General features: G+C 46.0%; 1 protein-coding gene across 1 annotated transcript in view; it reads right to left on the reverse strand.

The window, feature by feature from the left end:
* pcgf5b (polycomb group ring finger 5b) overlaps window positions 1–25,542 on the reverse strand; it is a 49,064-nt gene extending 23,522 nt beyond the window's left edge. Inside the window, exons 1-5 of the mRNA XM_056291945.1 lie at window positions 25,511–25,542; window positions 12,971–13,120; window positions 11,833–12,844; window positions 7,547–7,643; window positions 5,287–5,342 (exon numbers count right to left, since the gene is read on the reverse strand). Of these exons, the coding sequence (XP_056147920.1) occupies window positions 5,287–5,342; window positions 7,547–7,643; window positions 11,833–11,947 (268 nt within the window). The 5' untranslated portion in view covers window positions 11,948–12,844; window positions 12,971–13,120; window positions 25,511–25,542. The remainder of the gene's footprint in view (window positions 1–5,286; window positions 5,343–7,546; window positions 7,644–11,832; window positions 12,845–12,970; window positions 13,121–25,510) is intronic.
* Window positions 25,543–25,933: the final 391 nt, after the last annotated feature.

Raw genomic sequence — 25,933 nt, forward strand, 5'->3', positions numbered from 1 at the left:
GTGTTGGAGGTGAAGACAGTGTCGGACAGAGTAATGAGTATGAAGTTGGAAATCGAAGGTGTGTTGATGAATGTTATCAGCGCATATGCCCCTCAAGTTGGGTGTGAGATGGAAGAGAAAGAAGAATTCTGGAGTAAGTTGGATGAAGTGGTGGAGAGGGTACCCAAGGAGGAGAGAGTGGTGACTGGAGCAGACCTCAGTGGGCATGTTGGTAAAGGGAACAGAGGTGATGAGGAGGTGATGGGTAGGTGTGGTGTCAAGGACAGGATTGTGGAAGGACAGATGGTGGTGGATTTTGCAAAAAGGATGGAAATGGCTGTGGTGAATACATATTTCAAGAAGAGGGAGGAACACAGGATGACATATAAGAGTGGAGGAAAGGGCACACAGGTGGACTATGTCTCACGTAGGAGGCGTGATCTGAAAAGGATTGGAGACTGCAAGGTTGTGACAGACAGAGGAGAATGTGGCTAGGCAGCATCAGATGGTGGTCTGTAGGATGACTTTGGAGACCAAGAAGAGGAAAAGTGTGAAGGCAGAGCGAAGGATCAAATTGTAGAAGTTGAAGAAGGAAGACTGTTGTGTGGAGTTCAGGCAGGAGTTAAGACAGGCACTGGGTGGTAGTGAAGAGTTGCCGAATGGCTGAGCAACCACTGCAGAAATAGTGAGGGAGACAGCTAAGAAGGTACTTGGTGTGTCATCTGGACAGAGGAAGGAAGACAAGGCAACTTGGTGGTAGAGTGAAGAAGTACAGCAAAGTATACAGAGGAAGAGGTTGGCAAAGAAGAAGCGGGATAGTCAGAGAGATGAAGAAAGTAGACAGGAGTACAAGGAGATGTGGCGTAAAGCGAAGAGAGAGGTGGCAAAGGCATATGGTGAGTTGTATGAGAGGTTAGACACTAAGGAAGGAGAAAAAGTACCGATTGGCTAGACAGAGGGACCGAGCTGGGAAGGATGTGCAGCAGGTTAGGGTGATCAAGAATAGAGATGGAAATGTTCTGACAAGCGAGGAGAGTGTGTTGAGAAGGTGGAAGGAGTACTTTGAGCAGTTGATGAATGAAGAAAATGAGAGACAGAAGTTTGGATGATGTGGGGATAGTGAATCAGGACCTGTGGTGGATTAGCAAGGAGGAAGTGAGGGCAGCTATGAGGAGGATGAAGAGTGGAAAGGCGGTTGGTCCAGATGACATACCTGTGGAGGTATGGAAGTGTTTAGGAGAGATGGCAGTGGAGTTTTTGGCTAGACGGTTTAATAGAGGGGGCGTCCGGGTAGCATAGCAGTGTATTCCGTTGCCTACCAACACGGCGATCTCAGGTTCGAATTCCCATGTTACCTCCGGCTTGGTCGGGCGTCCCTACAGACACAATCGTCTGTGTCTGTGGGTGGAAAGCCAGATGTGGGCATGTGTCCTGGTCGCTGCACTAGCGCTTCCTCAGGTCAGTCGGGGTGCCTGTTCGGGGTCGGGGGGGGGGATAGCATGATCCTCCCATGCGCTACATGCCCCTGGTGAAACTCCCCACTGTCAGGTGAAAAGAAGCGGCTGACGACTCCACATGTATCAGAGGAGACATGTGGTAGTCTGCAGCTCTCTCCGGCTTGGCAGAGGGGGTGGAGCAGCTACCGGGCAGGCTAGGAAGAGTGGGCTAAAAGGGGGAGGGGTGTTTAACACAATCTTGGAAAGGGAGAGGATGCCTGAGGAGTGGAGAAGAAGCATAATGGTACCAATTTTCAAGAACAAGGGCGATGTGCAGAACTGCAGTAACTATAGAGGTATAAAGTTGATCAGCCACAGCATGAAGATACGGGAAAGAGTAATAGAAGCTAGGTTAAGCAGAGAGGTGATGATCAGCAGCAGCAGTATGGTTTCATGCTAAGAAAGAGCACCACAGATGTGATGTTTGCTTTGAGAATGTTGATGGAGAAGTATAGAGAAGGCCAGAAGGAGTTACATTGTGTCTTTGTGGATTTAGAGAAAGTAAATGACAGGGTACCGAGAGAGGAGGTGTGGTATTGTATGAGGAAGTCCGGAGTTGCAGAGAAGTATGTAGGGGTGGTGCAGGATATGTATGAGGGAAGTGTGACAGTGGTGAGGTGTGCGGTTGGAATGACAGATGGGTTCAAGGTGGAGGTGGGATTACATCAAGGATCGGCTCTGAGCCCTTTCTTGTTTGCACTGGTGATGGACAGGTTGACGGACGAGATCAGGCAGGAGTCTGTGTGGACTAGGGTGTTTGTGGATGACATTGTGATCTGTAGCGAGAGTAGGGTGCAGGTTGAAGAGAGCCTGGAGAAGTGGAGGTATGCACACCGGAATGGGGAGGATGCAAGGAGTAGAGGTAACGAAGGAGGATGAGTTTAAATACTTGGGGTCAACTGTCCAAAATAACTGGGAGTGCAGAAGAGAGGTGAAGAAGAGAGTACAGGCAGGGTGGAGTGGGCGGAGAAGAGTGTCAGGAGTGATTTGCGACAGAAGGGTACCAGCAAGAGTTAAAGGGAAGGTTTACAAGATGGTTGTGAGACCAGCTGTTATATGGTTTGGAGACAGTGTCACTGACAAAAAGACAGGAGGCGGAGCTGGAGGTGGCAGAGTTGGAGATGCTAAGATTTTCATTGGGAGTGACGAAGAAGGGCAGGATTAGGAACGGAGTACATATTAGAGGGACAGCTGAGGTTGGACGGTTTGGAGACAAAGCAAGAGAGGCAAGATTGAGATGGTTTGGACGTACATGGAGGAGAGATGCTGGGTATATTGGGAGAAGGATGCTGAATATGGAGCTGCCAGGGAAGAGGAAAAGAGGAAGGCCAAAGAGGAGGTTTATGGAAGTGGTGAGAGGGGACATGCAGGTGGCAAGTGTGACAGAGGAAGATGCAGAGGACAGGAAGAGATGGAAACAGATGATCGGCTGTGGTGACCCCGAACAGGAACAGCCAAAATAGTAGTAGTAGTATTAAAATCCATGCTTGTAGTTTGATTGCAAACATTTATGTTCTCATGGCACAATTTGCCTGTTTTACTGTTTTGTGGCAACTAGGGATGTACGATATTGGACTTTTGTTGATATTCGATATGCTGACATTTTCCAATTCACTTTGGCCAATTGCTGATGCCAATGCTGATATATACCCATCTTTTTTTTTTTTTCATTGAAGAGAACACCAACTCCCTCCCATACTGGAATTAACCTATTACTATTATTAACCGATAATGTAACCTATTACTGTGATGGCCTACATGTTGTAGATACAGACATAAAACATTTCCTTTGATTCTACCCTAAATGTATCCTTTTACAAACGAAGACATTCACTCATGGAAAATAAGGACATCATTTTGCGGTAGTGGGCTGTGGTTTAGCTGCAGAGAGGGTTTGGGTCACAGGAGAGCCGACCCGATAGTGCTTGATTAGTGATCGGCTTTAGGTGGGCTCAAGTAACGTGCCACGCTTTATATTCTGCAGAGAGGCCGGGTCCTGGACTGACACACATGACACCGCAAGCGGACGCAGGAAAAAGAGAGATGTAGTGACACAGAGGCGAGGCAGAAGGCCTCCAGCGCCGGCGTGCAGAAAAGATGTTGAATCGTGTAAATTAATGAAAGCCTGTGTTTCCGTTAAACCGGGTCTGTCTTCCATCTCTTAAGCCTTCCACCGGCAACGGCCTTGCCACACATTTCCACTTGGACTAGATGTAAAATATACCGTTTATTTTTAAAGTTAATATTTTCAAACAAACGTACATCTCACCCTGCTTGAAGAGGTTTGTATGATGCTTCCCGGAGACAATCCTGACAAAGCGGTGGACAGTACAGAAAAACACATTGTTCTCAAGTGCACTGTAGCCCTAAAGCTCCAGTCCTTAGGAGCCACTTTAGAGTATAATGAACGAGGTCGAGAAAACCTCAGCTGACTAGTAGGCCTACAGGTCCTACTGGGAACCAGGCTCCTTATGCCCTTTCTGTGGTCGTTGCTAAGTGTCTTAGCTTTGTGCGATGGCTGAAGTAGAGGCTGCTGACAGGTTTTCACTGGCGCCGTTTTCTCTTCCCTACTTTTCAGAAACGCTTCGTGGGTTCAGGATGACGGCTCTTCAGATGCATAATTAAACTGGCGGCGTTAAAGGAGTGTGGTTGTACTCCTCCTCGCATCACCAATGCTAGATATACTTCCATACAGCTGACATGATGAAGCGTGTTGCTGGCGCTCATGATAAACATTTAGCATTGTCGCGCGGGCATAGTTAACGCGTCACCTTACCGGCCAGGACGGCGACAATAAACTTCGAGATTTTAATCGGCCGACATCGAAGTCGCACCGATATCATCGTGCATCCCCAGTGGCAATATCATGATTTTTGAACTGTGATTTTCCTGTTCTCTGCTTTTTAATGATCTAAGGCATCACTAACGCTCTAAATCTGACATGCACTCTTGGCTCTGATGTGATTACTATGTTCCACATGTACTACTACGACCACCTACTATGGCTAAATATAGTACCACCATGATATCATTATTATTTAGCAATCTATGATGCCAGTCAGTAACTTGCCGCCATAGCACCTGAATTTATCTGCTAATTTCTGACTTGCATGTAAGATACATTGAATCAAAGTGTTTGCCAAATGATTAAATGTAAATGATACAGAGCCACGGAGTGCTGCTGAATCAATAGACTGTGTCTCTCTGCAGGGAAATGGAGTTTGACAAAACTGTACCCAGACTTGATGACAATGGCTTTTACTTTTCTTCAATGTGAAACCATTTCCTTTTTTTGGGGGGGGGGGGTCCCGTTTTTCTCCCCAATTGTACCCAGCTAATTACCCCACTCTTCTGAGCCATCTTGGTCACTGCTCCACCCCCACTCTGCCGATCCCGGGAGGGCTGCACACTACCACGTCTCCAATACATGTGGAGTCGCCAGCCACTTCTTTTCACCTGACAGTGAGGAGTTTTGCCAGGGGGATGTAGCGCGTGGGAGGATCACGCTATTGCCCCCAGTTCCCCCTCCCCCCTGAACAGGCACCCTGACCGACCAGAGGAGGTGCTAGTGCAGCAACCAGGACACATACCCACATCCGGCTTCCCACTCACAGACACGGGCAATTGTGTCTGTAGGGACGCCCGACCAAGCCGGAGGTAACACGGGGATTCGAACCGGGGATCTCCGTGTTGGTAGGCACCGGAATAGACCGCCACGCTATTCGGACACCCTTGAAACCATTTCTATTGGCATGCTCTGAGCAATAAGCATATTACAAGTTGTGAGACTGAGCCCGCCAGTTTAACTCACTTTCTCGGAGTCCTGGAACCAGCTTGAAGATGATCTCCTCCAATGTGTTGTCCAACCTGAGGAACCAAGATATGAAAAGCGAGAGAAGGAAGTAATCAAAGAGGTGGGAGAACAAGAGTACAATGATTTTCTTTTTTAAAATGTCTTGAGTATGACCGATGATGAGCATCGCATCAACCTCAATTTCTATTATTTACAACCTGGACGGTAAGAAAAAACTTGATCCAGAACTTGAGCAGAATGAAAAAGAGGATGAACGAGGAAGAGACAGGAGGTGGCCCAAGAGAATGAATTGAAGGTGGAGGAGAATCAGGAAGAAAATTAAAAAAAAAAAAAAATTTTAAATCGCAGGCTCAATGAACAAAAAGCTTCACACAACTACAGTCCGTGTGTACTGAACCCGTCCCACGTGTTTGGGAGAGTCCATAAATCACTTCGCTAACCAATCGAAAGACTTCAACGCGGGAAAAATATAAAACTAAATTTGGACATAAATGAATTTAAATACAAATGGCCCACATGTAGATGCTGGCTAAACATGTTCAGATTATTTCAGGACATATTGGACTATAACATTTTACCTTTTCCTATTTGGCAGATGTTTTAATCCAATGCTAACATACCAGAGCACTACACCGTAATATCACCGCCAAGCGTGCATGTGATGTCAATTAAACGAGTCAGTACTAAATGGGTCGATCACCCATACTGACACAATTAAGACATGCTGAAGACTGCCCGTCTTTACGAGCTCCAGCCTGGACCACGTTCTCACCTTGTGACCTGGGAAAACACGGGTTTTATAGCAGCAGAGCAGTATTTGACTATCGTAGACCTTTAAGATACTTGGGAATATACACTCAATTTCCCACTTTCAAAGACATATAATCATTCTTTTAGAAGACTTAAACAATAGCCCTATTGGGATGTGCTGAAGCCGAGGGAGAAGAGTCAGCAAACTGGTACGCCCGCCCCCCCCCCAATACTGAAGTGATGAGTGATGTTTTTGTCTGCACAAATCTAAATGAAACTATTGTTCAGGGTCAGAAGTCCGAATATAACCGGACAAAAACAAGTCAAAAGAAACTGAACCGGGGTGTGTGTGTGTGTGCATGTGAGGGTTATCTGAACACACAAACATAGAGACACGATGGAGTTGAGAGGAATAGGGTCTGTAAGAGAGGGAGGGAAAAACAGATAGACTATGCCACACACGTGCACGGTTTCTTTTTGCAAAACTAATGAACACTCAAACACTAATATGCCAATATTTGACTTCAGGAATGGACTCACTTATTATAAGTGTGAGGACTGCCCACCATAGCAGACGACTGTCTTGACTGGAACTATATTGTAACGTGCATGGATAAGTAGACACTTTGGCCCTTGGCTAACGGGTTGGACCCTGTAGTCGGCTGGTTGATGTTGTCGCTTGCGGTGTGGGAGATACGGGTTCGCGTCCCGGCTGTGGTGGTTCCCGGACCGCCCCCCCCGAATTCGCTACGTTAGTGTCAGAAGTGGGATGGTGAGATCGGAAGCATATGCGCCCAGAGGTGTGAAGGAGCTGATATGCTTAAGTGCGGGGACGCGCTTCCCGAAGGAGGGGGCTAGTGTAACGTGCATGGATAAGTAGACATGTTGGCCGCTGGCTGACGGGTCTGACCCTTTAGTCGAGCGGTCAGCGATGTCTCCCGCGGTGCGGGCGATACGGGTTCGCGTCCCAGCCGCGGCAGTTCCTGTGGTTGCCCCCCGAATTCACTACAATATGCAGTACTGTTCATGTCTTACTCTTGGACCAAACCATCCGTTTTCCACGAGTGTCTGCATGGATCATGTATTGTTATTTTCACTTCAGCCTCCTTAATTTCTCCACTCTGGCAAGGTCATCTTCCACTACACTTGAACCCTGCCTGCACCTCTTTCAAAGTCAAATGAGAGAAATTACATCGGTGAATTTTGGAGATTTGTTTGAGAGACAGATGGGGAGCTAGAGAACAAGAAGAAAGCCCCAAAAACGGGGGAGAATATGGAATATGACAGAGGACCACCAGAGAAATAAAAAAAGACAGGGATGAGGAGACAGAACTAGATAAAAGGGAGGGCTGGATAACAGTAACAATATGACAGAGCTGGAGAACAAGGAAGATGAAGCAAGAGAAAGACAGATGAAGCAACAAAAAAAAAAAAGAAGCAAGAGATGGAAACATAAAACAGTACAAAAGGAAAGGGAGAAACGGAGAGAGAGAGAGAGCATCTTAACCTGAGCATCTCCAGGGGGTTTGTCTCGTGGACCTGGATGCCACATTTAGGACAGTCGTTGCTCTCCTCAAAGTGCTGCACAATACAGCTCTTGCAGACTGAAAAAGAGAAGAAACTTACATTGACTTTAAGCAAGGTTCAGCATGACAATCAGACAGACAATGTAAATCTCCCTGTCGAGGGGAAGCCCCTATATAGAGAATCTAGCCTGCGCGTTAGGAGGAATGAGGATGTGGGTGAGAGCAGGTGGGAAATTATAGGTTTGTCCAGCAAGCTCCTCCCATCGCAGATGATTGGCTGAATCAGGCCAACAGCAATTTCCACGAGGATATCATGGCCCACCGTAACGTTCACCCTTCTGCACTCTGCCCTCTCCTCACACTAATACAGGGATGGGCAACATGATCCAGAGAAGGGCCGGTGTGGGTGCAGGTCTTTGTTCCAACCAAGCAGTTACACATCTGAGTCTACAAATCAAGGTCCTTAGCAAAGACTGCTGGTTGACTGATAGAATCAGGTGTGTAACCGCTTGGTTGGAACAAAGACTTGCACCCACACCTGCCCTTTCTGGAGCATGCTGCCCACCCCTGCACTAATACAAACTACCACAGGGGTGGGCAATCTTATCCAGAAAGGGCAGGTGTGGGTGAAGGTTTCTGTTCCACCCAAGCAGTTACACACCTGATCCCACTAACCAACCAGTACAGTCTTTGCTGAGGAATTTGATTTGTACACCCAGGTGTGTAACTGCTTGGTTGGAACAAAAACCTGCACCCACACCATCCCTTTCTGGGTAAGACTGCCCAGCCCTGAACTACCCTACCCTGTACCTACATTTACAGCCAACTCACAACTTTACACAGAGCGGTTCATAAAACAACAAGGTCCAATTTTGGTTATTTTCCTCATGCAGCACTTTTAACTCTCTTAGCTCCATCTTCTCAATAAGACAATTTTCTCGGCAATTGTGTCTTGGTGCCGATATGGTAATTTCAGCCAATTCTCTTGAACTTTGAACTCACTGCGCTGCTGCAAGGAGGTGCCACGGATAGAACCAGCACCTAGTTAATGAATAAAAATAATTGGTATCGATGTTTATTGGTGCTATTCGGTGCTGCAGCTTTGACTGGCTAAGCAGTAGAGGCGGTGACCATCTTTGTGTAAGTGACGGTGTTGTGACTTCAGGAGAGGGGGAAAAACTCATCAGGATGGGAGGGAGAGAGACAGAGAGCTCCAGTACCTTGGGTATTCTAAAAGGTGGATGAAGGGGGATAGGGAGGTGTCAACATCTTCTTAGAACAAAGCCTTACATGTGCTGTCCCTGTCAAACCTGGATTTAAGGTATAATGCGCATCAATTCAAAGATTAGCCCGCTCATCCCGACCCTCCCTTTGAGAATTTGTACACTTCAGCAAAGGACTAAGAGGTGAGAGGGTCGACATGTGTGCTGTGTGTGAAGGTCTCCATGTTTTCACCAGTGGTGACCAGTAGCAAGACTAGTAACAAGTACTCAGGGACATGTATTAAGTCAACTTTTGAGGAATTTCTACTCGAGTAAATTTTAAAGGCAGTACTCACACTAGCATATTTGTGATCTAAAACAAATACTAACTACACCAATGCACTTAAAGAATATGTACATAGCCCACAACAGTAGTCTCGTACCCTGGTCCTGGAGTCCTACCATCCCGTCGGTTTTCACTCAAACTTTAGCGTAACACACCTGAGTCCACTAATGCTCGAAGAGAGCTTCTTGGCTGAATCAGGCGTGTTGAATTAGGGTTGGAGTAAAAACCAACAGAATGGTAGCTCTCCAGGAGTCACGCCGAGGGACCGCTGGTCTGATATAATTTTGCTGTACATCAATTCCACTGATTTCAGATTCCTTCACGGCGAATGTGATATCAGAATTTGGGGCGACATGAGTTGCCCTGGGTCACACAAAATTGGGGAAATGGTCATCACTTGCTCGAGTGAAAATGTCTCAGCCTGATTATGGCTACTAGAAAGTTCCTCCTACGCCAAGTCATTATTATCTGGGGCCTGTATCACAAAGCAGGATTATTGACAATAACCGGGTAACTTTGCTGAGTAAAACCTGCTATCACCCAAGTCTGGAACATGGACTTAAGTAAAAGCAGCCGCTCCAGGTTTTACTCAGTACAGTTATCTGGCCAACTCAGTGTGTGTGTGTGTGTGTGTGGTGGTGGTGGTGGTGGGTGTCTGTATTGGGGGGGAGGGGAGGGAAGCAGTGGCTGTGGTGGTAACGGGTGGCAGCTGCAATCAATTTGTAATCAAGCTAACATCTATTTCTATCTGTTGCAGTGAGGCTGGAAATGCAAAAGTTTGGTGGCCTGCAGAGTGTTAAAACATATGTGCTTCTGTTAGACTAGTTCTTACACTGCTTAATAAAAACCCAGCTGGGGCACAAAACCGGCATGCTAGATATCAGCGGATCTGGCTAATACACGGAGGAGAAGCTAATACTAAGTGTCTCTGAATTTCCCCGAGCTAAAGAAAACATTCATTTGAAAGCTTACCGTGACCTAGGATGAGAAAGCGTTGCATAGTGATTAGCCCTGTCCAGGACTAGCACAAACCACTGTCTGGGTGCTGGTCCCATGGAAATGCATTGACAATTTCCTGGTGATTTTGTTTTGCATGGCATCTGGCACTTTTTACTACTGTTTTTCTTTTATTAATCCCCATGGGGCAATTCTTTTTCTGCATTTAACCCACCATCCTAACTGTGTAGCTAGGAGCAGTGGGCAACCACTAGTGCAGCGCCCGGGGACCAACTCCAGTTCTTCTTGCTAGGCCTCAGTCAGGAGCACAGACAGGAGTATTAACCCTAACATGCATGTCTTTTTTTTTTATGGTGGGGGAAACCGGAGGACCCCGGAGAAAACCCACCGCAGACACGGGGAGAACATGCAAACTCCACACAGAGGACCACCTGGGATGACCCCCAAGGTTAGACAACCCCGGGGTTCGAACCCAGGACCTTCTTGCTGTGAGGCGACAGCGCTAACCGCTGGGCCACCGTGCCGTGCTGGGCATGGCAAGGTTTCCTGAACAAAACTTGCCAATCTGATGACCTTTCTGGAATCCTTGAACCCTTTTCTGTTACCTGAGTGAGAAATATTGCTTGAAAATATTTGTTGTAAAGTATAAACCTCACTTTTGTGCAACTTGTCCATGTCAGTAAAGGCCCTCCTGTTCTTCAGTGCACAGGGAAAACATTCAGCTGAGCTTACTTGTTTATCACCAAGGACATCATATTGAACAAAATAAAACTATTTCCTTTAAAAAGGAACAAAGGGAAATAATAAAAATTCTGTCCATCGAGGTACACGTTCAGTATCCTTCTGTGGATTCAGACGAGGGGCAGAAGAACAGCAGCTTCCATGACATGCATTGAAAGCAGACTCGTAGAAGTCACACAAAGGTGAGTTTTAAACTTTTTTTTTTCCACAAATATTTTCTAATACGTTGTGCTTGGGTAACAGAAAAGGGTTCAAGGATTTCAGGAAGTTACCAGATTGGTACATTTCAGGCAGCAAACCTTGCCATACCCATGCCAAAAGTGCTGCAAACAGGCCTACCAACACGGGGATCGCCGGTTCGAATCCCCGTGTTACCTCTGGCTTGGTCGGGCGTCCCTACAGACACAATTGGCCGTGTCTGCGGGTGGGAAGCCGGATGTGGGCGGGTGTCCTGATCCCTGCCCTAGCGCCTCCTCTGGTCAGCCGGGGCGCCTGTTCAGGGGGGAGGGGGAATAGCGTGATCCTCCCACTCGATACGTCCCCCCTGGTGAAACTCCTCACTGTCAGGTGAAAAGAAGCCGCTGGTGACTCCACATGTATCGGAGGAAGTATGTGGTAGTCTGCAGCCCTCCCCGGACCAGCAGAGGGGGTGGAGCAGCGACTGGGAAGGCTCAGAGAGCGGGATGATTGGCCAGGTACAATTGGGGAGAAAAAAAAAAAAAAGGGGGGGGGGAGTGCTGCAAATGATGCAAAACCAATACTCAGCAACACTTGATGTTAACTGCTTGAATGTTGCCTTGGTAACAGTTTGTTCTCTCTGTGCTACTCGTGTTATTTTCATGTTCTAATATGTAACATACAGGGCACAGATCACATGTTTGAATCCCAGTTATCATCCGTGATGCATACAATCCCCCTCTCTCCCTTATCAAACATAACAAACTTGACCAAAATGTTATCTTGGCAAAAACGTCGTTCATTTTTTGACCCATGTATATGTGTGTGTGCATCTGCTACTCACAGGTGTGCAGGCACTCTGTGACAGTGGTTGGTTTGATCAGATAACCCCTGCACAGGTAACAGGTGATGAAATGGTTAAAGTCTCTGACCAGGTATTTCCTTCCTGCCGCAGCCATATTTGGAACGGGGTGATGGTACCCCTTGATCCTAATCGGGGAATCAGCTTTTCAGTTTCCTCAGATTGTTCACTGCAGAAGAGGGAACAGCAGAAGCCGACCACAGGAGGTTATGGGTAATGGACACGCTGGAGTTTAGGGGCCTCCTTGGTTTTCAGAGCGAAGTCGGACACATTCAGTCACAATATCAAGGGGTTGAAATTCTACTATTTCCAAGTAATGACGGACATGAAATGTCAGTAAGTTCTGTTTCTTCTGTCTCTGAACTGCGAATGTATCCTCAGCAACAGGTGGAGTCCAAAAAGGTTACGATGCAGCATGTAAAGCATCCATTCAGTTGGGGCAGGGGTGGAAATTTTACCAACACTGGGCAATGTCCACCCCAATGCAAAAATGCCACCAGTTTAAACAATCTGTGTGGCAAATAAATAAATGGTCAGTGTTTCCAGAATCGGTATCTCAGTGCCAAAGATCTTCCATTCTTCTCCCTAAATTGTAGCCTTGACTAAATGACAGTTTACTGAAGTCTCCCTCCAGTCCAATTTCAATTTAAACGATAATTAACAAGGTTTGTTGTGACGGAAGTTCTTTGACAGCAAGTTTGGTCTGGTCTGCCCGGTCCTGCCTCACAAGAACAGTCCCACCGAATTCCCAGACAGCGTGATGTCTTGCTTTCCCTTCCGCCTTATTTGGAGTGCCATTTTTAACCCCCTGGGGGTCAGAGGTCAGCTCATCACATCAGGTTCAAAGAGTGCCGGCGCCACAGGAGAAACCGCTGGGTAGTCAGATCTGTGCCAGTCTCAGCATCGTCCATTACGATGCTGCTTCCATTGTTGGAGACACGGAGAACCGGTGCAGGGGTCTGGCAGATGATCTTTCCACCTCCGGGAAGTTTTCCTAAAAAGAGCCATTATTAAAAAGTGATCAGTGTTGTACATGTAGAATTCTGTAATTTACCAAAATAATGTTAACTAAGTATCATGCATTTTTTTTAAGCATCACTCTAATTTACTATATTCACACCTGGGAGCTGCCCAATAAAACCACTGACACACTGTTGGCCACTTGGAGCTGTCCAGCAAAACCACAATCTTCTGCCGGTGGACAACAGGCAGCACCGCTGGAGCAGACAGCGCTGGAGTCCTATGCTCGGGGTCACTTCAACTGCAGATCCTGACAAAGAAAGAGATAAAAAAAACTGCTTGTTCATTTCTCCCGCCAACTTTGCAGAAGGGAAAACTTCTCGGATCCCGGCGGGGATCTGAATCAGCCATGTTTTAGCCGAAAATACTCTGGCAACTTCTACGGTACTGCTTTCCCCCAAGCCTAAAATCCTCTGTGAGGTTCCGGATAGGGATGCACGGGGCAAATTATCCGGCAACGAATAGTTTCTGAAGCACAACTGTTTGCAGAGAGGTCACGTTGCCTCGGACACAACTAAGTGTATTTTTGACCCCCGCGCCTCAGATTGCTACCTGTCCCAAGGAACCGACCTGCAGTCCTGAAAAATAAGACACTCGGGAGATACAAAATATATTAAGGAATGATTTCATCAGGCCGGTACTAAACAGAATATATTGCGAGTACAGAATTAGGCTCAAGAAAGACAAAATTGAGTGTGGCAAGGATCAATTACCTGCATCTGTTATTCTGAATTACAGTAACCCAGAGACGTCTTTTAACCGATGCCACAAACAGCAACATCAGACGAGAAGAGGACTGAACGTCCCAATATTTAAGACCATTTAGGGTCAACATAAACTGGATGAGATCGTCCCAGCGTCAGGCTCCTCGTAGACATATGTGGCATATCTCTGAGGATTCAAATACGTGACACGGGCATTTATCCAATAAGTTTGTTACAGTTATGACTTGCATGCTTCAGATTATAAAAAAAAAATGCTTTAGATTCCTCTTCCAGCTCCTTTTTTTTTTAACTCAGTGAATATGAATGCATTTTTTGGGTTTGCCTGCTTCAAATAAACACTGATATGAAAACTAAGTTCCTCAGTGATGTGTGAAACCTCCCCCCCCCCACCTCCTCTCTCTGGTTTCATGATCCCTCCACCCGTCAGAGGCCACTGCTCTCAGCCCTGACTGTAGTTACAGTAAATTGCAAGAGACGACAGTTTAATGTATTGGAATATGGGATTCTTGGAAGCGACTCATTCCCTTGGTACATAATGTTGGAGTCTACTTGTCCTGCTCCCTTCATTCTAGGCCATGGCGTGATCATATCTAGCCATAAAAAAAAAACAAGGATCAGACTGGTGATTGCATAGTTTCGGGTCGTGCTATTTTATCGTGCTGTGTGACAAATGCAATAACGTGCACTCCGCGTGCACCAGACTGACAGCGAAACTGTACGTCGCCTACAGCCACAGCGGCTCCCGGTGCCGAGCTGCGTCGCTCAGCGTGGGTCGGCGTCTTGCCTCAATTATCAAGTGCGCAGCTCAGAACCCCCCGCCCGCCCCCCCTCCTCCTCCACCCCCTCCAACCCGCGGAACCGGCACGGCGGCCGAGGCATGTTGTTCACATGACATGGGGACGCGATTCGGCCGTCTCGTCGTTTAGGCGCGTCACGCTCTACGTCACCTGTGTCAAAACAACATCAATGGACGACACGCCACATACTCTCTCGTGCACGCACACTGGTACAGCTCGTCACTGTATCGTGTGCACCGTTACACACGCACACACTCGTGTGTGTGTACGTACACACACACACGCACACACGACGACGCACGTCTCGGCAACAAAGTTGCGAGAGTGCCCAAGTCACGGTCCGAAAAGCGTCACAAACGAGACGCGGGCTCGCGGGCTGGCGGCTCGCGGGCTGGCCGGCGGCGGCGGCGGCGGCGGCGTCTGGAATGCCAAACGCCGCATGTCCAATGAATGAGGCGACGCACTTGTATTTGGACGAGAGGGGCGCAGCGGCGTCAAAGTTTGACGGCGAGCGAGAACGACGTCGGCCGACGAATCCGCCGCCCGTTGGCAACGCGCAGTCTGAAATAAATCTTCGTTTCTTACCCCTCTACTTTTTTTTTTTGTTCTTTTTTTTTTTTTTTGCCCACGGAGTTACGAGACGCCGGTGCAGGGGGATTGGCCCGTGACGTCTCCAGGTCCTCGTTAAAAAAAAAAAACCCAATTCGGCGAGAGGAATAGACGAAGCCCCGAGATAACTAGCGGCAAGAATACGGAACTAGCCTGATCAGCTCCAGTCCGCCCAGCTCTAGCGACGCAGATAGGGAAAGTGGGCGGGGGAGGCATCGAGCATGTGTGTGTGAAAGCTCAAGCGATTGTGTAACTGACTGACTATTGGCCCGCGAGAACGAGCGCGCCGTGTCGGCTCGCCTCGGCGAGGACAAAACATGGCACGGTGTGCAGTTTTCTTGCTCGTGACTTCTCCGTCCGCCTTGCGTGCATCGCAGCCAATGAGACGGCTAGCGGCGTCTCGCGGGGCGCCCCTTGCAAGCTAAACACAGCTTGCTTAGCGTACGCCGGGTCAAATCCTCCACTGACCGGTGTAGTCCTGGATCAGCTCTGGCCAGGAGCAGGTGAACGGGACGGCGATGCACGGCGTCCTGGCGGAACCTCGGAGGGGGGGGGGGGTTGGGGTGAGAGGCCACAGGGAAGTGTGTGCTAACGTTCGACCCAGCCATCCTTCCATTTGATGTCTACGCCAATAAATAAACACTGGATTCCAAAAACCTGAATAAAATTTGTTTTTAGTCCATAAATTGTTCTTTGGACCTGGGACAAAAACAAACTCTCTCTCCTCCCCCCTCCCCCCCTCTCTCTCTCACACACACACACTGCACCTATGGATGTGGATAACATTGCTCAGCGCCTCGGCTTGTTGTGAACGCTGCACAGTTTGTGATGATCATCCAGCCAGCCAGCCATCCATCCATTATCCACACCGTTTATCCTCACTCAGGGTCGCGGGGATGTTGGAGCCCATCCCAGCAGTCGTTGAGCGGCAGGCGGGGAGACACCCTGGGCAGGCCGAGATTATTCATATCTTCAGACGAGTGACAACACCTGAATGACTGACCCCTACAGTGAGGGGGGTCCCCCGGGGGCTCTGTTATACTGTGGGGGGGGGGCATTTTCCTGGCATGGTTTGGGTCCACTTGTCCCTTTAGAGGGAAGGGTCACTGCAGAGCAATACAAAGTTACTGAGTGACCACCTTGACCCTATGAAGAAACACCTCCGTCCTGATGGGAGTGGTCTTTTCCAGGAGGACAATGCCCCCGTCCACAGGGCACGAGGGGTCACTGAATGGTTTGATGAGGACAAAAATGACGTAGGTCATATGCTATGGCCTCAACAGTCACCAGATCTCAACCCAGTTGAACACCTATGGGAGATTTTGGCGTTGTGGTCTCCACCACCATCATCAAGACACCAGAGGAGGGAATATCTTTTGGAGGAATGGTGCTCCATCCCTCCAGTAGAGTTCAGAGACTTGTAGACTATGACAAGGAGCACTGATGCTGTCCCGGAGGCTCGTGGTGGCCCAACATCTTACTAAGATACTTTATGTTGGTTTTTCCTTTCATTTATCACCCGTTTGTATCGGTGTGTTCATTGTTTTCTACTCTTGGGCAGGTTCACTAGCAGAGGAGTTAGTGCCTTGCTCAAGAACACCTCAGTAACTGTTGTTGCAGTGAGGGGAGAGCAGCAAAGCGGTTGTACAACATTTCTGGAGAAAAAAAAACTGAATTAAAAGAACACGGCGATGACGGTGGAGATGAGGACATGGAGACTGACAGTCAGAATTAAAATAGCCGTTGTATTCTGTCATTGCTCTTGTTTCTACAGACGAGTAATGAGGTGGAGAGGATTTCATAATTCTTTATAGAACAAATTCCCAAGGTACATGCCACATTGAGAACCCTAACCAGAGAAAGCTGATGGAGCCTGTGCTTCTTTTTGTCGGCTTGTACAAATTTCCAAATCACTCACTGATTTTTTTTTTGGCCTTTTCCTCATTTATTTAACATTTTAGACATTTAGCTGACATTCCAATACAAAGCATCAAACTGTATCCATTAGTGCCATAGTAGAATGAGCATTAATTCACAGACCCGCAACATCACAAACAACAAAAAAGTAGGCAGAGAAAGGGTCAAAGGTCGGAGCACAGCTGGACTGAAAGAAGTGAGTGCAAAGCGGTTGCATGTCAGTGTTGAGGGGGTAATTAATTGTTGATAACACCATGTAAACCAAAGAAGGCTGAATCTGTTCATCTGGATACAATGTTTATTCTGTCAATAAACGTGGTGTACAGATGAACTGATTCAACCCTCTGTGATTTTATTACCTGGACTATTGAGCACGCATCAAGACACCATGTAAACCACCTTGCTAGCCAGTCGCTGTGCTAGCTAATGACGTCATAATACCATGACTTTATGGCAGCTGATACCAACACCAGTGAAATTCTATGATTCTCTATACCCAACTTGATACCATGGCAAAAAAGAGAGAAACCTCGTGTAGTGATGTCCAAACACTTAAGATAAAATAATTAGCAACAACAACATAAAAAGCCAAGTAACATCATATCCACGTTATCTTGTCAAAATACAAATGGATGGTAACAATATGCAACATTAAATTCGTGGCACGCAGCCCTTAAGTAAATGTTGATTTGATGTATATGTTCTGGTGGATTTTCCAGATCCTGTCACATCAAGGATATGGAAACCAAGGTCAGTGAATGGCTCCATGTAGACCGAGGTTTTTGGCCAAGTGGAACACCTAAACAAATCTGTCAATGGATTTGGGAGACTTCGTATCAGTGCATTATGCAGTCTCAATGTGGGGATATGTTCCCCGCTCCGTCTGACCAGTTCATCACCTCTATGAGAAGTTCTCCGAGCTACCTGTCCATCCATCCATCCTATGAGCCCTGGTTCACCGCTGACTTTAGACCACCACCCATCCCTCATCCTACTTGTCAAATACCGTTTTGATCAGTAGTTATGCCTTTAGGTAGCTCCTAAGAAAAAACAGACATACCATGATGGCCATACTATTTTTTTTATGCTCAAAAGAGTTTGGAAGGAATAATGAGTCAGAGCTAGAACAATAAATCACCCATGCTCGTAAAGCCATTCTTATAAAGCCCCAGCCATTACATTTTGACTTTTATAAAGTGGAACTGATTAAAACAATAAAGACAATATTCAAATGGCTGATATTGGACTAGATGATTGGTTAAAGACAGATGTCTCTGCCCCTGGGTCCCAGGCCTGTTTCCAGAGCATATTTTACAGGCTTTTAAAACTTGAGCCCCAGCAGAAAAGTGACAGAAACCTAATTTGTCTTCATTTGATGTCTGGGAGAGCTGGCCCTAGATCCGCTGGGAGAGCTTGGTCTGTTGTGTCCCGTGGGCCCAGGGACCACGGCCCTGCCCGGAGCTGCGCCTGAAGAGGAAAAACCGAAGGCGATCTGACAGGACGTGGAAGCAGGGCAGGCTAAGCTACCTGCTAGCCCGTGCAGACCGGCAGTTCCGATAACCCTGAGGGTGGTCTGGCAGCGGCCTCGTCTAGCGCTGACTGTGTTTTTAGTGTCGTCGTGTGGAGTGCGGGGAGGTGTATCGAAGGTGTCTGGCTGGGAGAGCTGGCATTGGATCGGCTGAGGGAGCCTGGCCTGCTGCATCCGGTGGGCCCAAGGACCACGGCCCTGCCCGGAGCTGCGCCCAAGGAGGAAACACCGAAGGCGGTCTGACAGGACGCAGAAGCGGGGCAGGCTAAGCTAACTGCTAGCCCATGCAGACCAGCATTTCCAAGTCATCCTGGCTGGCGTTCATTCTCTTGGACAGTGAATTTTTTTGGATATGTTGGATAAGGAAGTTTTTGGATATGTGTTTTTTTAGTTTTGTAGTTTTTTGTAGTTTGGATATATGTGTTTTTGTCTTTGTGTTGCACTGCTGTGAGCTGGGGGAAACAATATTATGAAATGACAAATAAATTGTTCCCGATTCCTGATGACTGTTAAGTTCACAAATGTAGTGGTGAATGGTCGCTTTAGACTTGCATCAACACCTAATCGAGTACAAATCCATATCTGCAAAGATTCAAAATCAAGATTCACTCTTTCAGAAACAAAGTTTCAACATTTCATAAACATTTTAGAGCTTTTTATCCACCTTTATCAAACCTGGAGAACAAACTTGTGCTCCAGGACGACAGCTTCGCAACCATGTAAATGTTTTGGCAAACCCCTGTGAAATGGTGTTGGAGCCTTGCAGAACTTAATTTTTAAGAGTGAAAAATGTTTCTACCAATGAGGAATCTGAAATATGAGTTCAAATCCATGTCGCAGAGACTCACAACTGAGTTTCAACCTTCTAAAACTGTGTTTTCGGATGCAGTTAGCAAGCCACCGCTAGTGAAAGGCTAATGTTGTGTCACCTGCCCATCATCAGCTAACGTTCGCAACATGCCCCTATCTAATGTAGCGCCAGAGCTGCTCGTTGTCCGTTTGAGCTTTACCAGAAAATGATCCCCTAACCAAATAAACAGAGGAGCCAATCTCTTGTCCATCCTTGTGTCAAATGAACTCACTCTGATAAGTTTTGAATTCAAATCTTGAATTGTACCATTAGCCATCATCCATCAAGGCCTGAATGTAGCTCAAATACAGTCCTCCATTTCTCTTCCAGTCGGTCTTCGAGTGAGAGAAAAAATAAAAACTTGCCATAACCATTACGTTTTTTGTTAAAAATTAAATTTTTCTTAGCATAAAGTTCAACTTGTACGCTCGGCTCCTGAAACAAAAGTATTTTGTTGTTGTTGGCCAGTGTTTTACTGTAGGAAACAAGCAGCACAGCGCTACCTGTACAATAAGTGGTTACTAATATTTGTAGCAGATTCTGAGAAATCTTGTCATGAACCTTTTCATGAGCGTTTACTGCAATACTTTTATTTACAAGCAGACCAAATAAAAATTTTGTGAGATTTTTGTGCTTACGTTATCTGTATATACTGAGTATATAAAGCCGTATATGTTTCTTTCTTATGTGGGCATTCTGTAGCTGATGCTGCAGGACATGCCTCCGGTCCATAAACTCCATGTTTAGATTTGAATTTAAGTTCCCTTTATTAATCCCCTTGGGGAAATTCATTTACTGCAAATTGACCCATCCTAGCTGTGATCTGTGTAGCTAGGAGCAGTGGACTGCCGCCTTCATGCTGCACCCGGGGACCAACTCCAGTTCTTTTCCCATTGCCTTGGTCAGGGGCACAGACAGGTGTATTAACCCTAACATCCATTATCCGAACCGCTTATCCTGCTCTCAGGGTCGCGGGGATGCTGGAGCCTATCCCAGCAGTCACTGGGCAGCAGGCGGGGAGACACCCTGGACAGGCCGCCAGGCCATCACACAGGACCGACATACACACACACATTCATACCTCGGGACAATTTAGTACGGCCGATTCACTTGACCTACATGTCTTTGGACTGTGGGAGGAAACCGGAAGAAACCCATGCAGACACCGTGAGAACATGCAAACTCCACACAGAGGATGACCTCCAAGGTTGGACTACCCCGGGGCTCGAGTCCAGGACCTTCTTGCTGTGAGGTGACTGCACTAACCACTGCGCCACCGTGTCGCCTAACCCTAACATGCATGTTTCTTTCTGATGGTGGGGGAAAACGGAGCACCCAAAGAAAACCCACCGCAGACACGGGGAAAACATGCAAACTCCACATAGAGGACAACCTGGGATGACAACCTGGGATGACACCCCCCCAAGGTTGGACTACCCCAGAGCTCGAACCCAGGACCTTCCTGCTGTGAGACGACAGCACTGACCACCGGGCCATGGTGCCTTGTCTTATTCTGTCTTGTGCTGTGGTGAATGCCGCCACCACAGTTCTGTGCAATAAGTTGATATTTGACCCCATGATAGGGCTATATTATAGTATATACACTTACATTATAGACTGTATTTTTCCATTATACACATGTTCTCCTCCAGTATTCGACTTGCCTTAGCTTGTCAATCATTATAAAAATAAATAAATAAAAGATACACATTGCCACACTCCTCAATGTGGTGAAATCATTGGTGCATAAAATCTATTTATTCAGTTGAAACTTTGGCAGAAGTGTCTTATGGCACATCGAAGGCATTTTCCATGCAACTTCTGAAGGGATTAAAGTAACTTTAATGGGTCCCTAATGTTAATGATGGGGAACATTGAGATTGTCAATGTGCTGTTTTTCCTTTGAGCTATAATTTTGGTTTAGCCGCATTGTTTTGCTCGCGTGTTTTCTTTTTTCCAATTGTGAGCAACTGATTTTTGACTGAAACTTCAGCCATAAATGGCTTTCACTTAACAGGCGTCTTAACACACATGTTATGCACGATGAAGGACAGGAATATAAAAACGTGTGTTTGTGTATTCGTATCTCTCTTTCAATGTATTTAAATGTTCATATCATCTCATCATCAGCCGCTTCTCCAGGGTCGGGTCGCGGTGGCAGCAAGCTAAGTAGGGCACTCCACACATCCCTCTCCCCAACAACGGCCTCCAGCTCCGCCTGGGGGATCCCAAGGCGTTCCCGGGCCACATTGGACATGTAGTCCCTCCAGCGAGTTCTGGGTCTACCCCGGGGTCTCCTCCCAGTTGGATGTGCCCGGAAAGCCTCCACAGGAAGGCTTGTTTAAATGTTGATGCGTGTAGATGTTTGTCTGTATATCAAAGAGACTGGATCCTTGTGGCAAGGCTGTTAGCACGACGGTGTGAGATGGAGGGATAGACACAGGGTAGGCGGTATCACAGAGGCTTTTATTTGCAGGCTCCGGTCTTTTTACCCCTCACCTCTCAGGTGCTGGATCAGATCAATGATTTCTCAGCATCTGCAGCTTTTCTCTCTCTCTGAATCTATTGCCTTGTTCTGCCGGGCACGTCAGTCCAGGACCCAGCCTCAATGCAGAACATCAAGGGCGGATTGTTAGTCGGCAATAGGGTTGGGCGGATCGATCCCAAAATATCGATACTACAGATAGATCGATTCTAGATCAATGGGATCAATACTAGTTTAAGATTTAGTAGTTTCTCTCTTTCACGTTGTACCCATTTCCTCACAGAGTAGAACTGTGCGCAAAAAATGTTCCATTGTCGTCAACGCATCTTAGTGCATGCCCTCTTTGCTTCTCCGCTGCTGTTGTCATGTTGTGTGCACTCAAACAACGAACATACACATCGCACATGTGCAGTGGCACGCACTCTGACTACCGGCAGACACCAATTGCTGGGCTTCAGTCACAGTATTTTGGCCTGTGGTTTTCGCTTCCAGTAAAAGTTTTACCGGAAGTACCGAAGTAAAACATTTTTTTTCATATTTGCACATTCAATTTACAATAATAAAACAAATATTTTTGTTATGTGCCTTTAAAACTATTTATTTATTTGTCCAACGGGAGCAGCCAAAAGTAGTAGTAGATTTGCCTTTAAAAACTGTCCTGTGTTTTAACATGCATGTGATTAAATAATAGCAGAAGGGGGGGGGGGCTTCATTCATTTATGTAACACTAAAAAAAAAGTGCTACATGAATGAATGAGGCCGATTTTGCTTGCTACCCACATGCTTCAGTTGGGTCTCACTCACCTTTACAATGACTGCTAACCTTTGGCAAACGATTTAAAGAAACGCACGTTAGCGATAGGAGACTCCATTACCCGCAATATCAGATTAGCTTCGCCAGCCTTGGTTTACTGTTTACCTGGGGCCAGAGTCTCCGACATAATCTTAGGGTGCTGGCATCACAGAGGGAGAATGAGGGAACCCAGGCACACGGCACCGCTACTTTCAGCAACATTGTTATTCATGTTGGCACCGATAACGCTAGGATGAAGCAATCAGAGATCACAAAAGCCAGCCTAGTCAGGACGCTTGAGTTTGCCGGGAAAATGTGTTGGCACTGATTAATTGTCTCTGGTCCCTTACCCGTGCGGGGTAATGTTGAGATATACAGTATGCGCACCTCAATGAACCGCTGGCTGGCTCGTTACTGTAATGGAGCAGGGATTTAGCTTTGTTGATAACCGGCCTTCTTTCTGCGGACGGCATTCATCCTACTGGGGACGGCACCGCTCTTTTGTCTAGAAATATAGATAGCTGTCTACAACTTGACACTAGGGACTTATCATTCAGCAGGTTGCAGGTGATCAGAGAGCCTGCTAGGTTTACACCTAGTGCAGATGTGGAGTCAACTAGTTAAGTTAATATGTTTAGTCAGGAATTTCTTATTGTATATATTTGACAGCTTGGTCTAAAACATTGAGACCGTATCCCTACCCTGTTGTACTACTCCCAAGCTCTCCTCTCCTAAATGTGTGAATCACAATAATCTAATAATCATTCCTACCACTGGTGGTGGTGAAATGTGCAACAAAGTACCTAATAATCTACAGAATCAAACATCTAATGTTATCAAAAGTGTGACCAATAGTCCAAATCGTCCTAAGCATAGGTCATCAAAATTGTCAACTAATAATACAAGGTGTCTAGTTCCAATTAATATTTCACCTATTGCCTCCTGAGACCCAGGAAAAATAATGTTCACTTTCTATTTCTTTTTTCTTTAACATAAATTAAGTGTTTGGAGTGGTTAAAAAACACATTGCAAAGAAAAAAATGTTAAAATTTGACTTTTTTCCCAAATTTTCGAACTGCCGAGATTTAAAACAAATGTTTGATGATGATATTGCTTGCTTGTTTTGATTTTTTTCTCTCTTTTGTTTTCTTTTATTACACATTTTTAAAAAAAATTAACGTTCGAAATAAACAAAATACATAAATAAATAAAATTTTACAACATGCCCACTGTAGTGGAAAACATGACTTAATTGTTTAATTTAATTGTTCTCAAGTGTGAAACATTTAAAGGCTGAGTATGTGCATGGAAAGAGCCACTGGAATCATCCAGTAAATTACAACACCACAAACCAAACAAATAGTAAATGTAGATTTTCCATTCTTATGTATCAACGTCACCATTTTCATTAGACATTTGACTCTAGGTGGTATTTCATGAACCATTCTGACTTTTTGGAGACACAGAGGAACATGTAGCACTTTAGGCATCTCACAAAGATTTTGCTTTTGCATCTCGGCATTCTGCATCTGGAAACATTTGGAATGTTCAGCATTTGGGGCAAATGCTGAAAATTCCAAGGCTGATTTTCCTGAGCTTTCGCACCACGAATAAAGGCATCTGCCAATCACGTTGTGCGTTATGTCACAACTCCTATTGTCAACGGTGGACCTGTTGATCGTTTGTGTGTCTCATCACCCTGTATTGTATGACAAAGGAAGGATACAAAAATTATAAAGAGCGGGAACTGGAGGGGAATAGCGTGAACCTCCCATGTGATATGGACCCCTGGTGAAACTCCTCACTGCCAGGGGAAAAGAAGCGGTTGGCGACTGCGGCCCTCCCCGGATCAGCAGAGGGGGTGGAGCAGTAACCGGGATGGTTCAGAAGAGTGGGGTAATTGGCCAAGTACAATTGGGGAGAAAATGGGGGGGGGGGGGGTGAGATGTGACAAATAACCGACACGAACATGCGAAATTTTGTGTCGGTTATTTGTCACGTCTCCGGTGTGTAAAGGCCTATAGACATCACAGTAGACATCCCTAGGGCTGTGTATTGGTGAGAATTTGGTGATACGATATGTATCACGATACAGGGGTTAAGATTCAATATATCGCGATATATTGCGATACTGTAAGAAAGGCAATATATTGTGATTTCATAGGCCTGTGTTCTTTGTGCTGATGCTACTTCCTATCTCAGTTTACGTTGTTGGGTTGGAGTGGAAGAGCCAAATGGCTGAAAATAGATTACAACACTGTTACCAAGTGGTCGTGGGGTTACACACAACATAAAAGGTTTGTCACGAACCTTTACATGTAAACAATTAAAAATCGATATAGTGGTTTTGAGAATTGATACAGTATCACAAAAGATAATATCGCGATACTCAAGTGTATCGATATTTCCTTACACCCCTAGACCTAACTGTTAACTTTCACCTTTCACAATTTTGTTGTTTAGCTATCAAAGCTACATGTAAGTAGAAAGCTTTGATTGAGAAAGGCAAAGTGCAATCAATAATTTAGCACAATTAACATGTTATGAAAATGTTAAAAGGGATAGTTCACTTGAGAACACTTTTGCACTTTGTTTTATATGTCCATTCTTCCAATGCAGAAAGGGCCAGCGTGGGTCAAGGTTTTTGTTACACACCTGTGTCTAATAATGAAATTCCTCAGCAAAGACTCTACTGGTTGATTAGTGGGATCAGGTGTGTAACTGTTTGGTTGGAACAAAAACCTTCACCCACAATGGCCCCTTCTGCCCACCCCTGTTCTAATGAACATGTTAACATTTTTTTCCTCATTAATTGTTTAATTAGGTTCAAAAATAAAATATTGGGATCTGTTCCCTGGAACACATCTCTGCAGGTTACCCTTCCATTTTTGCACTGATTAAAATGTTCAGAACACTACGTGTTGGTTTTGGCTCACCTCATCTGGGTCCTCCTCATCTGAGCTTTCGCCCTCTTCTGTCTCATACTCTCTCTCCGGACTCTAATCCCCTGATGAAACGATGTCAGAATCTCCCTCAGTGATTCTGTTAAGAACCCCCTCTGCCTCCGTCAGAGCTGTCTACTGGGGAAAAAGAGAGAAACACACATAAGTGCAAAGTCCTGATGTCCACTACAGAGGACAGTCATAAATTAACATTACTCAAATAAAAGTAAATAAACTCAGCACTGAAAACTCATTCAGATATTCCTGAGACGTTTACTTACTCGAAATAATCGAAATATAACATAAAAAATGTTTTATTTATGAATATCATGCATACCTTTCTTTTTTTTTTCCTGAAAAACGCACTTACTGAGATAGAAGCCATTTTGAAGGTAGTAACAGGCAGGCACGTTCGCA

The sequence above is a fragment of the Lampris incognitus genome, chromosome 13, assembly GCF_029633865.1.
Source record: "Lampris incognitus isolate fLamInc1 chromosome 13, fLamInc1.hap2, whole genome shotgun sequence".
NCBI classification, from domain to species: domain Eukaryota; kingdom Metazoa; phylum Chordata; class Actinopteri; order Lampriformes; family Lampridae; genus Lampris; species Lampris incognitus.